Source organism: Pagrus pagrus, assembly GCF_965226575.1.
Source record: "Pagrus pagrus genome assembly, chromosome: 7".
Classification (NCBI taxonomy): domain Eukaryota; kingdom Metazoa; phylum Chordata; class Actinopteri; order Spariformes; family Sparidae; genus Pagrus; species Pagrus pagrus.
In genome coordinates, this window is record NC_140191.1 from 10,768,119 (window position 1) to 10,781,116 (window position 12,998).

The window sequence follows — 12,998 nt, forward strand, 5'->3', positions numbered from 1 at the left end:
GACACACACATTTTCTCAAACACTTTAAGACATACTTACACGCAGGAAACAACATGTTCAGGTATGTAGCGTGAGTGCTAACCAACTCATGGGGAGCGCAGACCTTCCAGAGAAAGAAAGATACACGGGAAAAAAATGACAGCGAACGAGGGAGGGATGGAGCGGCATGTATCCATGGCAACGGCACCGGTCCATGGTGTTTTTAGAGAAGTGTATGATGATTGCAAGGAAAGGCAAATGGATTCCCTGTGGGGCTTACCTCTTTGTAGCTGTGGCCCCTTTTTTCAGAAAACCATTACTGAAATGCACACGTGTGTGTCTGTGCTCTTATGTTCGTGGCTGAGGGAGGGAGCTTGATTTTGATTTTGAGTGTATGTGTTCTCTCTATCCCCTCTCTGTGAGGGGCTCTTTGTGGCACAAAAGCACCTACACTTTCAAGGCTTTATTCCTGCTTCAATCCCTAAAATCAAGGTGTGAACTGACAAAAGTAAACTGCTACCTGAAGCTATAAAAGAAATGTTTCTTTTTTCCCAATCTGGTGGTGCAATAGTGCAACCTGATCCCACCAAAAACAATGAATGTGCCTTAACAGAACACCTTAAACGCAGCAAATAAAAACAATATAATATATTACGAAACAATACAATAATATTTGCTTAATAACAGCAACAAAACTTTAATTTGAAGCACCTTAAGTACAGCAATGACTGAATGATTTGTCAGGTGGTTTATCTGATATCGCCGTGTTGGTGTCGTCCCTGCAACATCATAATTAATGCCAGTAGAACTTCCCTTATTATTCACCATTTTATTTTCAGTTTTCTGTCTTAGTTTGGTTCGGTTTAGGCAACAAAACTTCTTGAATATCATGGTTTGAGTTCAAATAGAGCCTGCTCTTTATAGTCAATCAATTGAGGAAACTTGGGATCCTAGTACCATTTTGTATCTTAACAAAATGATAAAATCTGTGCTTTTTGGGCTCGATGCCCACTATTCTGTTTCAGTTTTGGTCCTCCAAGGGAAAAAGTTTGGGCTATGTTTGTGTTTTTTCTTTTGCTTTATTCTCTCTGCTGTGGGCATGTGTACACTCTTGATACTCTGTTCTGTTGCACTGGCTTTACTTTATAGAATACTGAAGTTATTCGGGTGTATAAACTATCTATGTATGAATTGATGAAAAACATTCACGTTTATATGGGAAAATACTGCCTGTGGATATAATAATTATTATATTGTAATGTTCATTGTTATGTTCAAGCTGTGTCCGAGGATCAGCGTAGCTCTGTCATCATTTTTGTCCTGATTCATTGAGTGTAGCATTCAATGTTCCCATTATTGTGTCCACCCCCTTATAATTTATGCACTCATGGGACTGCAGTGCACTTTGTAACTGCATTTACTAAACAGCTTGCATCCAAAGTGCATATTCTCATTTAAATGCACGGCAATTTTCGATATGAATGCATAATGCCTCCCCCACCTCGATCTCTACACACAAACACGGTCTCGGAGATGTGTGTGTGTGTTTGTGTCTGTTATGGTTGGATTATTCTGCGGGTGCGAGGGAACTCACTGTACTGCTAACTATGATGGAGGAAGTGGGAGAAAAGCAGGGCAAAACTAAGATAGGGATGGTGTGTGTGTGTCTGTGTGTGTGTCTGTGGGTTGGAGGCTGTTAGCCACAGTATTCATTATCCCATCAGCTTCCACATTATCACCATCCATGCACACACACACACTGTCATAAACACACGTATTAACAAAACATGATTTTAATCTCTTATTCACTCACTCGCTGCCTCTCAGAGTCTCATCCCACACCTTTGCACACAGTGCATCCCACACATACATGCACACATACACACATGTACACACCGCTGCCTCTCAGTGTGCTCTTGTAGCTATTAAGCTAGTATCATTAAAGCTCTTCAGGCTAATTATCTCCCCTGATGAGCCACAGGTCTCAATGGGACGACGGGGAGAGATCCGGCATGATTGACTTGGCCTGTGCTGTTCTCAATGAGCCATTAGCCTAGTGAACAGAGGCACACACACACACACACATACAGTATATTCCCACACAGCCTGGTGCTAATGTAAGTCAGCCTCCCATATTAATTTACATCTTTGTGAAAAGACCTGTCAGTTGTTAGGAAGAAAAAATATGGAGGGATAAGTGTGAGTATGAGTGTGTGCGGTGTGTGGTGTGCACTCTCTGTTTGTGGATGGGCTTTTTGAGTGTGCGTTTGTCACTTTTCCTCTCTTATGAGCCAGGTGCCACAGGGGAATGCTGGGAATGTAAGTCGGCGATGAGTGATGGCGACAGTTTGCCAGGGAAACTGTGCGGTGGAGGGCGATGGGAGAAGGGAGGGAGATGCCTCGCGTTTACTCTACAGATTTTGTACCAACCGCTGATAAGCACTGTAACACCCCAGGAAGAAAGATTTCCCCCTATGGATCATCGTTCATTTTAATTCCCTCATTAATCAGTTTATGCCACGGCGTTGGGGCTATTTAGGATGATATTTGTTTTCAATGTGGGACGTGCATGCATGCCTGAGTTATGAAAGCCAGAAGAGAGGGGAGGAGGAAGGGAGGACGTTTAGAAATTGGGAAATAATTTACAGTACGTTAGAAGCAGGGAGTAGATTAGGCAGGAAAGGAGCGATGGTTAACCATTAATAAAGGTAAGTGTATTATAGCAAACTGGGCTGAGAGAGAGGATACCACAGTCTATCTGCATGTTTGTCTGAAGGCTAGAAACAACAGAAATGGAGAGAAGGAAGAGTAACTCAGTGGGAGTCAGACTTCTGTCTAGAATTTATTCCACGGCATAAACATTCCTCCGACCACCAAGGGCATCTTATCTTTATAACTTTTCATTGTGTTGGTCCATTAAATTCTGAGTGGGAGCTGAGAAAAGGTGTTTCTGCAATGGTCTCATTCCTACCTCCTACTTCCCTAGTTCAGGCTTTGCTTGGATGACACCCATCTTCGAACTCAACCCTTCATTTTGATCACAACAGCACTTGTAGAGTTCTGTGAAAGTATGTTGCTCGGTTGTGACGCTATTGCGCCAGCGTCTGTGCACAGACACAGATTTTGACAGACAATACAAACAAAATCACTTCTGTGCTAGTTCCACATCTTGCCAGAATAGCACACACACACAGACTCAAAGTGAAAACATTACCAGGCAGTCAGCTGGTTTGGTCCAGGCTGTACACAACCATGGGATGGATTGCCATTACATTTGGTGCAGACATTCGTGGATCTAAGAGGATGAATCCTACAGACTTCGGTGATCCCCTGACTCTCCCCCCCTGAAACTAGTGCAGCGCACGTTCAAAATGTGCCTATTCAGAACAGGACGACTGCTTGACCTCCTATATTGCTGCTTGCCGCTTTCTGACGAACCGCTGATCCAAACCACTTCACACTTGACACTGCACTTCCTTGGGTCCTCAGCAATACACCAGCCAAGTGTAAAATCGATCAGGTGAATGGTTCTTGAGAAACTCCAGGGACAGACGTCCCTGAAGTGCTTGTTCTCAGCTGGTGCTATTGCTGGTTTGGTTCAACCTGTTGACATTTTAAACACTGGTTTGCTTTTCCACAGGCAGGAGAGCCACTGTAAAATCATTCAGTCACTGTATACGTCTCCAATTTAGCAGCATTGTCAGGAACAACTATGGCGGACTACATTGACTCTTTACAGGTGTTGCTCTTGGTTTTACAATCCGAACATGACTAGTCCTCGGATTACTGTTGCTTCAATAAGTGAAAATCTTTTGTTTTTTTCCCCCATGGATTAGTCAGAACACACTATACCAGCTGTGTTTTTTCAAAATGGCAGTCATGAACAGTTTTAGTTGGTCCTCGGTCCTGCCTCCAGCCCGTTATGAAAGTGTTTTTTTGTTCCAGACCAGCAAAGTGTTGGTGCCACTCTATTTCTTTGGCTGTCGAAATGCAAAGAACTGTTTCCAGAGTAGGCACTGGCTCCGAACCAGCACCTCATCTCCGTTGGCCAAAAATTGGTAGCAGACAGACAGATATTCCTAACATTTTGCAGCAAAAGGTGCAGTGGAATCATGTTCCTCTCAGGATGAACTGATAACTTCAAGGATCCCCTAACTTTTCTTCTAGTGCCATCATCTGGACACCACAGTGCCTACATCCTCAAAGAGCCTCTAGCCTATAGACTCTTAGTCCTGTTGTCTGTTATACCTCAGGCGCCTCCCACCAACTTTACTACATATCACTGTTTAACCTCACTGAATGGCTTTGACTCACTTTATTTGCAGAGGAAATGAGAGGTTGAATCCCAGCTAGAAATTACAGAGAAGAAATGGGCTGTGCTGTTTGCAGAAGCACATGAGATAACCCATTTCAATTACCCGAGAGTTCAGTTGGTATTTATTAGGGAGATCTCCAAAGCAGCCTTGCAAAACCAGGAACCAAGCCCTTCTGTGATGGAAAGTAGACCAAATAACTAGCTGTAACAAGCTACAGATCATTTGGGAGACAGTATACAAAGAGACCAAGAAGGTATTTGGAGAGAAGTCCCACAGGATTTCTGGCTTGTTCTATTATGTATCCTGCCTGAGAGAAAAAGTGAAGTATCCATTGTATCTATGACAAACACTGGAAATTACTGACACGGTAGCTTTTAGATTAAATTGGTGTCAGTCAAATCCTCCAGAATTATAATCAATGACTTTCCAAACTGAGAGAGAAAACAAACACAAGTAGCAGCTCTTGAAACCACACCAATTAATATCACACTGCTTTCTAAAGTGACATCCTGGTTCCCAAAGTCAGCCCCTCAGTTTGCCTTCTGTCTCCCGCTGAGGTGGTAGAAGAGGGGGGAGGACGGGGTGAGGAACGGGAGAGAAATGCTGAGAACAGATGGCGGAGTGGCCCCTATGTTCAGCTGCCTGGGTGATTATGGACACAGCTGTCAGTCACTTTTCATGTAAGTGTGTGTGCACATGTGTGTATTTGATTTTGTGTATGTATGCAATGTGTGTGTGTGTGTGTGTGTGTGTGTGTGTGTGTGTCCCATGTGTTCACCAGTTCCTTTGTACTCGGCGCGTCTCGGTAATGTCACATTAGATCCGTGCTTTTATTGCTATAACATATTTTTGCGAACATTTTGGTGTCACGGCAGCGCTCAGATCCCAGATCAGAGTTCACACAAAACCTCGCAAGGAATCTAAGATTCATGTCACCTGTCCACACTGCTGTCATGATGTTTGTCTCTCTCTCTCTCCTCTCTGTTTGGCACTATGTGTTTCTTTATTATTGGGCTTTACCCCCATCTAGTGGTGCTTCACATTAATGCTGCTCACCCTTTGTCAGGTTGTGCATCTCATTACCAGAGCCATTTAATTTCAAATGAAGTGTTTCATTCTAAATTGGCTTTTCCAATATCTGTAATTTGCAATCTACGCTTGTAAAATATAAAGATTAGTTTCATTTTACAATTATTTTCTATCAAACCTGCATATATTTTTTGCAACTTTAGAGCTGCACAACAAGCCATAACCATAACACTGACACTATTGATATGGCAGAAGTGTTAGCAAACAGTTGCCAATTTACACATCAAGTAAATGAAGAAACACTCTAATTTATTTGGACATGTGTTTCTGGCCACCTGCTGAATGCAAACCTGATATTCACCCACCTCTTCGCCGGATTCAGTGGTTTAAGTAGTGATCGCTACAACAAATCACACATTCTCTGTCGATGTCCAATTCATCATCACTGTCGCATGCACGGCAGCGTGTGTGAAATGTATGATGTACTGTGAAAAACAGCTGAGCTAATTAGCAGCAGCTATTAGCCTAATGGTTTGCTCAGGCAAACGAGAATGAGTACTCAATGAGTAAAATGGTGCGATCATGGAGTAAAGGGTGTACTGACTGGCTGTCATGAATAAAGCATGATTTCTCAAAACACATGACATTTTATTTTTGCAGTTGTTTATATCTACTTTTTTTGCTGCATTTTTTTTTAGCATGAGATTGGTGTTTGAGACAGCTGCGTAATGTTCACGAGTCAATTAATCTCACCTATAGTATCACTTTGATGAAATGCAACAGTGCTGTGTCTTCCTTAAATGTGTAATTCGTAGAATATGGCCAGTATTCGAAGGTAGCTCCAAAAACATAGGGGGCAGCACATCGCCAAAGTAACGACAACTGATGCTCTTTGCTAGCTTTCCTTGGCTGTAGCTAGCTGTCACTGACTAATTAGCTCATGGCTCAGGTAGGATTAATTTCCAAGACTGTCTGGGTGAGTTTTATTGAGTTTATGTCCAGTTTGCATGAAGTGTGTTTTACTACAAGTTAGCCCTGTTGAAGAATTATTCCAAGCTTGTCTTATTTCAGTAAAAGAGAGAAACTTGAATTCAGAAGGTGTATCATAGTATTTTTCTGTTTAGTAAGGAAAATAAAAGAGAAAGTATTTTCATTTCCAACCAACTGAATGTGCTGTATCTTATAAAGGTATATAGGAGAAACCATTGTAGCTGCTAAAAACAAAAGGTCCGCTCTAGGGCTGGTGTTTGGTTTGTCTGCTCTGGGCTAATGTAGAAACATGGCGCCGCAACATGGCGGACTCCGTGGAAGACGACCAATTCCCTCTGTAGATATAAACGGCTCATTCTAAGGTAACAAAAGTACAACAACTTTTATTTTCAGGTGGTTATACACTCATGAAAACATAACACACAATTATGTATACAATATTAAATTCCTATAATAGATCCCCCTAAATCTGGCACACTTCACCTTCAGTTGTCTGAATGAGCAACCCCTTACATTTAATCTGTGACTAAATCTCTCTCTGCAGCCTCGTCGTCGCCCTTGGAGTTGTAGACGTAAAGGGTTTGTAGGCGTCCATCACACTCTTGATCCAGTTATTGTACAGGCACAGCTTAGAGTGGACGCTGGGATGAGTTTGGTTTCTGCAGCCAAAGGCGAACCACTGCACACCCTGCAGCTGTCCATCGCACACCATCACACCGCCACGATCATCCTGTAGAAGGATGAGGAAGGAGAGACAGATGAGAGGTTAGATGTAGGGTCAAGAAATACAGCAGTCTGATACACAGTTCATTTGTGTTGTGACCATGCTCACCAGGCAGTTATCTGTGTTTGCTTGACCAGCGCAGATCATGTACATGCTCCAGTGCAGGAAACCAGGGAATGTGTTCATGCAGGTTCGGTCATCCACAACAGGCACAGTGATACACTTCAGGCGCTGATCAGGCTCATCTGTTTTGAAGAGGGAGGAGGTGGGTTATTACTCTGAATCATCCAAATAGCATCTGTGATGTTACTACCGTTTTGTCGCTATATTTTACCATCACTCATTAATCTGCCACTCATTCTCATTCTTTCCCTCAGCAGGTCTATGGATTACTTCCCATTACCACTCCTCGCAGTGGAGCGTGAAGTCTAAACCTTGGGTAAGTACTGTTTTCAAGGCCTACCTCTTTTTAATTAGCGTTGATCACCGACCGGGCATTTTGACAGCCAATTAGAAAACCTCCTCTGATTAAAGAAAGCCATTTATAGCCATTATTAAAACAGAACTTTCATGCCTTGTTGCAGCTGCGACGGCCAGAATATTAATTATCTTTTTAACAAGTACATACCCACCTGCTGACCAGAATCCAGCATCCACCTGAGTCACGGTGAAGGTGTACAAATAATAGTAGTACATTTTGTATTTCTTTCTCTTAATTAAGGCTGAATGTTCGATAATTGTTACCCGGTGTAAAGTAAGTGGTGCTACTTGTTCCCTGCTGTCACTCCATGAGCATTTGTTTTAAAGAGGCCAATAGCACTGCATTATTTCACTTGAATGTGAACAAAGGTTTTCAGTCCACTTAATTGTGTAGTTCTTGAAAATAAATTGTTCTTGTTTGTGCTGTAAAACAAAAATAATGGGGTTTTCTAGTAATTTGACACACTGGAGCTGATAGGAGTTTTTTCAGTTTTATAATCCTGTCCAAAACAAAAGGGTTAGAGTTTTTACGGTTGCTTTGCAGCACCGTCAGCTGCTCCAGGATGCTTCTCTCATCGGTTGTTGTTGTGCAGGTATTTACATCATTGTAACTTGTTCTATTAGCATGTGAGTAAGGACACACATGATATATTTATGTATATGACGTGATGTATAATAATTATTGAGGGTATTGTTTTGATGTGGGACTTTATACTTCACGGACACTAACTTTTTCCCCCTCAAATACACTGCAGCCTCTCTCGCTCCGGGCTATTTAAACGAGTGACTTCACCCAAATTACCTTTGATTAATGGAATTTAATTTGCTGCTCACAGCACATTTTAATAAAGGATTTAAATGAAACATCTCTTCTTAGAATCCGTCCTTAATACAATGGAGCTGAATAGATGACCCACAAAATTAACTGTCTCCAATTTTGATGGGAACATTTTCGTTTGAAGGAAAAAGTCGGTATGAAACTCTCCACAGTGAGGCCTGAGTACAGTATATAAGGTAGTTGTAACTCACTTGAGAATTTTCTGATATACATTACTTTGCAGATTCAGATCATGAATAAAAAAATATATAAATAACAAATAAATTATGATGTATTATCTTAAAGTGCTGTAAGCTACCCATTAATAATAATTTGAATCAGCTCCACCTGTGCCAGCTGCAACATTAAAATGATCCTTACACATAATGCATCACTATATATAATTCAATAATATAATATATTTTACTCTGAAGGGGGTATTTCTGCATAATCAGTACTTATAGTTTTTATATATTTTGATGGTAATACTTTTGTACTTTTCCTCAAAGAACATTTTGAGTGTATTCTGCATTCTGCATTGCCATCCCCCCCCCTAAAAAATGCATTAAATATGTTTGCCAGGCACACACAAGGCTTTTTATGAGAACCACTAAATGTAAAACTGTAATAGAAGCTCCAGTTCAATCAGATATTCATGGGGAATCTCAAGCCTTGTAGGACAGGGAATACTTTTAGACTAGATTATGGAAACTGGCTTTGCTGCGATTATACTAAATTCTAATGTGTTGACAAGTTAACGAGGTATAAAAGCCACAGTGGCACCTTTGAGTCCACTTACATTGATTTGGGATGGTGGATCCCCAGCCGCTGACCGAGCAGGTCTCTCCAGGCTGTGCGCAGTGACTGGGCAGAGGGATGGGCTGGACGAACTGGTTGAAGCGGGCGGGTTTGGCCAGACGGACCATGGTGAGGCTGTGAAAGGGTGAGCGGGTAGAGTCGTACGGGCCGTGACGGATTACGATGTCAATATTGATGTGCTGCTCTGTGCCCTCCTCTACAGTAATGTCATGCTCCCCAAGAGATGCAATGGCCTCGTAGGGTCTGCAAGGACAAGGGGAAAGAAGGACTCTGATTTATTAAGCACCTTTCAGGCCTCAGGCAGAAGCAGGCCCATGACCGAGGAACAGTAAGCCCTAATCAGACACGAACAGCAGGTTATTGAATGTGGTTTTATTAAAGCAATTACACACAACTTTAATTTTTTTGTTGAAGATGATGATGGTCAAACAAAGTAAACTTTTGTTTAGCCCATGTTGGAGGCAAAAGTGGCCTCTTGGATGCCCCTATGGAAGATAAAACATGGTAAAGTGCCCTGTAGGTGCTCGTTCAGTGGAGAAAACATAATAAAGCGTCATCTAGGGTGCCCTTCCAGTGGAGAAAACATAATAAAGTGCCATCTAGGGTGCCCTTCCAGTGGAGAAAACATAATAAAGCACCATCTAGGGTGCCCTTCCAGTGGACAAAACTCTGACAAACAGCATGAACATGGCAAAGTGCACCCTAGAGGGCACTTTGTCATGTTCATGCTGTTTATCAGAATCCAGTTCAAAGTTTGTGGAGGAACAAAGACAAACCTGCAGCAAACTTTCTTACCTAAGAAGAGCATTATTATGCAGTTAAGACAAACCTCGACACCCCTTGATTGACTCTTCCAATTATAATGATAAGATATTAGACATAACATCGTGGCATTTGCACTTCTACAAAATGTTAAAAACAGCTGACAAAGATGTTCGACTTATTCATGAATCACTTTCGTGGGGGCAACAAAAAAATAAAAAACTTTCAACTTTTTGATTATGTCAGGAAAAATTGAGCGAGACACTGGAGGAGCTGGAGACTGAAGGTCACGCAAAGGCTGCAGCCCTTGAATTAAAGTACGAAAAGTTGCTAGACTTGAATAATACATGGGGGAGTTCTGGCAAAGTCAACCATATCAAGCAACTCAGCCAGGGTTTTCAAGGCTTACATGCGATTGTACTGCCGATATTTTGGGGACATTGGATGTGAAATAAACTGTAATGCTGCTATTAGGATGAAAACACTGCCCAAACAAAAACAAATGCATAATTTTTACTTTAAATGGGACGAGACAAATGAAACAAGACATTAAAAATGATGCCTTTCGCTCGACATCAGCAGCCACAGTCGGTCGTAGTTACCTGGGTGCACATTCAAAGGAGGTCACTATCCACCATTCGTTAATGAGAGCTCCACTGCAGGTCACTCCTCCACCGTGCAGACGCACCTGCCAGGGCCTGGAGTGAGGCTGGCACACCTTGTAGTCGGGGGTTTTGGTAGTTGTAGACAGGGGAGACGCTCCTGTAACACAGCAACAAGACCAAAGAGAAACTAAATGTCTATTCTCGCATTCATTTATTTTATTCTAGACACAATAGTAATAGTGAATATCTACCTGCGAGCCCCAAAGCAATAACCAGAAGGAGAAGATTCATGTTGTAGTGCTGTTTCTTCTGCAGATTTGATAGTGTGTGATGGCTGTTGTGATTAGTCGGGTTTTTAAGAGGACTGTGGGAGGAAGTGCTTTATTACTATCCAGCATCATTTCCAGTTGAGCAGCAACCTTTGTAATAACCTTATCAGAGACATTTTCAACATCTCCAGTTAACAGAACATCCAGTTAGAGCGACACACCTTGTATACAGTCACACTTCAGTCCTTTCCTGAAGACAAAGCTGTCCTTCGTTTACAGCGTATGAGAGATTTGTTCAGGCATAATACATTCAATTTGCAGCTTTTGTGTTTTGGTGGAGTTTGTGTTTTTTCAGAGAGCAAAAATCTGCTGTGCACAGATTCTTTTGGCTCAGCGGGCTATATTAAAACCATTTTTTATGGTGGATTTGTGCTAAGTGCCCTCTAAAATGAACAATGGCGTCATAGATAAATGAACAAAGCTTTGGTAACACTGCGAGAAGTAATAATAAAGGAGATAAGAGTGGAGATATTAAACCCGCTGCTGTTTATAAAGTTAATATTTTACCATGATGCAATTTTAAAAGGCTTGTCTCGTAATATCAAGGATTGCACAACTCAGAGTGCCCTTCTGGGAAACCAGACTATTTGCTAATATAACTCTCTTTCCCTTTGAGTCTCTGTAGAAACGGTTAGAAATAATGACTTCTGACTTTTACATTTTCAAAACTGAGCTCCAATTTTGCGGCAAGACTCATTGGTTGAAATACAAATTATGTTACTCGGGCAGGTGAACGGATTCATTTCTCACATGATCATATGTTTTGTGGACACTTTTCTCTAAAAGGTTAATTTGGTCTACTTTGTTATTTTACTTCATCCCCATATGCATCTTCTTCATAGCAGTTACAAGTCTTCCTGGGTCCATGCATTAAAGTAAAATGAAAGTAAAACATCCATAGAATCTGAAAATGCAAGATCCAGAAGAAGTATAAAAAAATAGATAAAACAGCTTATAATTAAAACAATAAAGCTACATTTAGGCACAAAAACATCCATAATATTCACAAATATAAGACTACAAGAGATAGAAAAACACATTTTATGTACGTATATTTGTATTCAGTCATATAATTGTAAAAGTGTCAGTCCTGGTACAATAAACGGGCAGGGATGCAGATATGTTGAATATTTAGGTTAATGAGTTGAGAGGTGGTAAAAACTGTCCTTCAGTCTTGTAGTAAGTTCAGCCATGTCTTTATCGTGTCAGTCTGTGTGCTGGATGGGCTGTGGAAGTGAGGCGAAGTAGTATAAAGAGAGAAAAGTCTGTACAGAGACGAGGCGGGGAATGGACGTTCAGGTTAAACAAGCGCAGGACTTTCATTCGGGAGACCGCTGTTTGTGTCCAGTGTGAAACCAGAAGTCAGTGGTGACATGGGGTTATGTAAGTTAGGTAGGTAACGCAGGTACTTGTGTAATGGAAGTTCGTACTTCATTAAGTGTTACTGTTTGGTTCCCTGAATTGATGTTAATTTTTTTGCTGTTTAAAATTGGATTGTTTTGGATTCTTCCCACTGAAATGAAAATATGCCACTCAGGAAACATCTGTTTAATATGGGAGGAGAGACATAGAGCAGCAACTTTAATTAGTCTGCTATTAGTATCGTCTGTCTCGGGAGAAATAAATTCACAGGGAGCGATGACAGGCCTTCAACGTTTGTCACAGTCGTAACAGAACTGACTGAACATCGTTTGTAATTCATAATGATCTCATCAACGGGAAAACATGACAAAGACAAGTCAAAAGTAAGTCAAACTAGATTTTGATAGCTCAATTTTTAGCAAAATAATATGATACAAGCGCCTTTCTCACACCTTACGAGAACCACTGAATGTATGCACTCATACATAGGGTATCTTGTTTCAGAATAATGAAACTAACTGTATTTTCTAAGTATTAGGTAACTGTTCAAGTAGAATGACCTGAATTAGATAGAAAAGTTATGTATTAGCCCTGATAACAAGTCAGGTAATCACCTCGCAGGAGCATTTGAATGCAACATCACTTTACAGTGCCATCGCTTCTACTGTAGGTGTGGAAATGTGTTGTTACGTCTGTAATCGAGGTAGTTGGACAGCTCTGAATAAAGATGTGAATGCACCCCAATCAAAGCCGATCAAAGACTTGGCCACAGTAAGTTGTGACTGC

The 12,998-nt window shown here is 41.3% G+C and overlaps 1 protein-coding gene across 1 annotated transcript; it reads right to left on the reverse strand.

Moving 5' to 3' along the window:
* Positions 1–6,729: 6,729 nt before the first annotated feature.
* Positions 6,730–10,824, reverse strand: LOC311259293 (trypsinogen-like protein 3). The gene is made up of 5 exons (XM_084356348.1): positions 10,773–10,824; positions 10,519–10,678; positions 9,135–9,397; positions 7,147–7,283; positions 6,730–7,044 (listed from the first exon to the last, which is right to left on the reverse strand). The coding sequence occupies exons 1-5, from the start codon at positions 10,810–10,812 to the stop codon at positions 6,841–6,843; spliced, it is 804 nt and encodes a 267-aa protein (XP_084212474.1). The 5' UTR covers positions 10,813–10,824; the 3' UTR covers positions 6,730–6,840.
* Between the last annotated feature and the right edge of the window lie 2,174 nt (positions 10,825–12,998).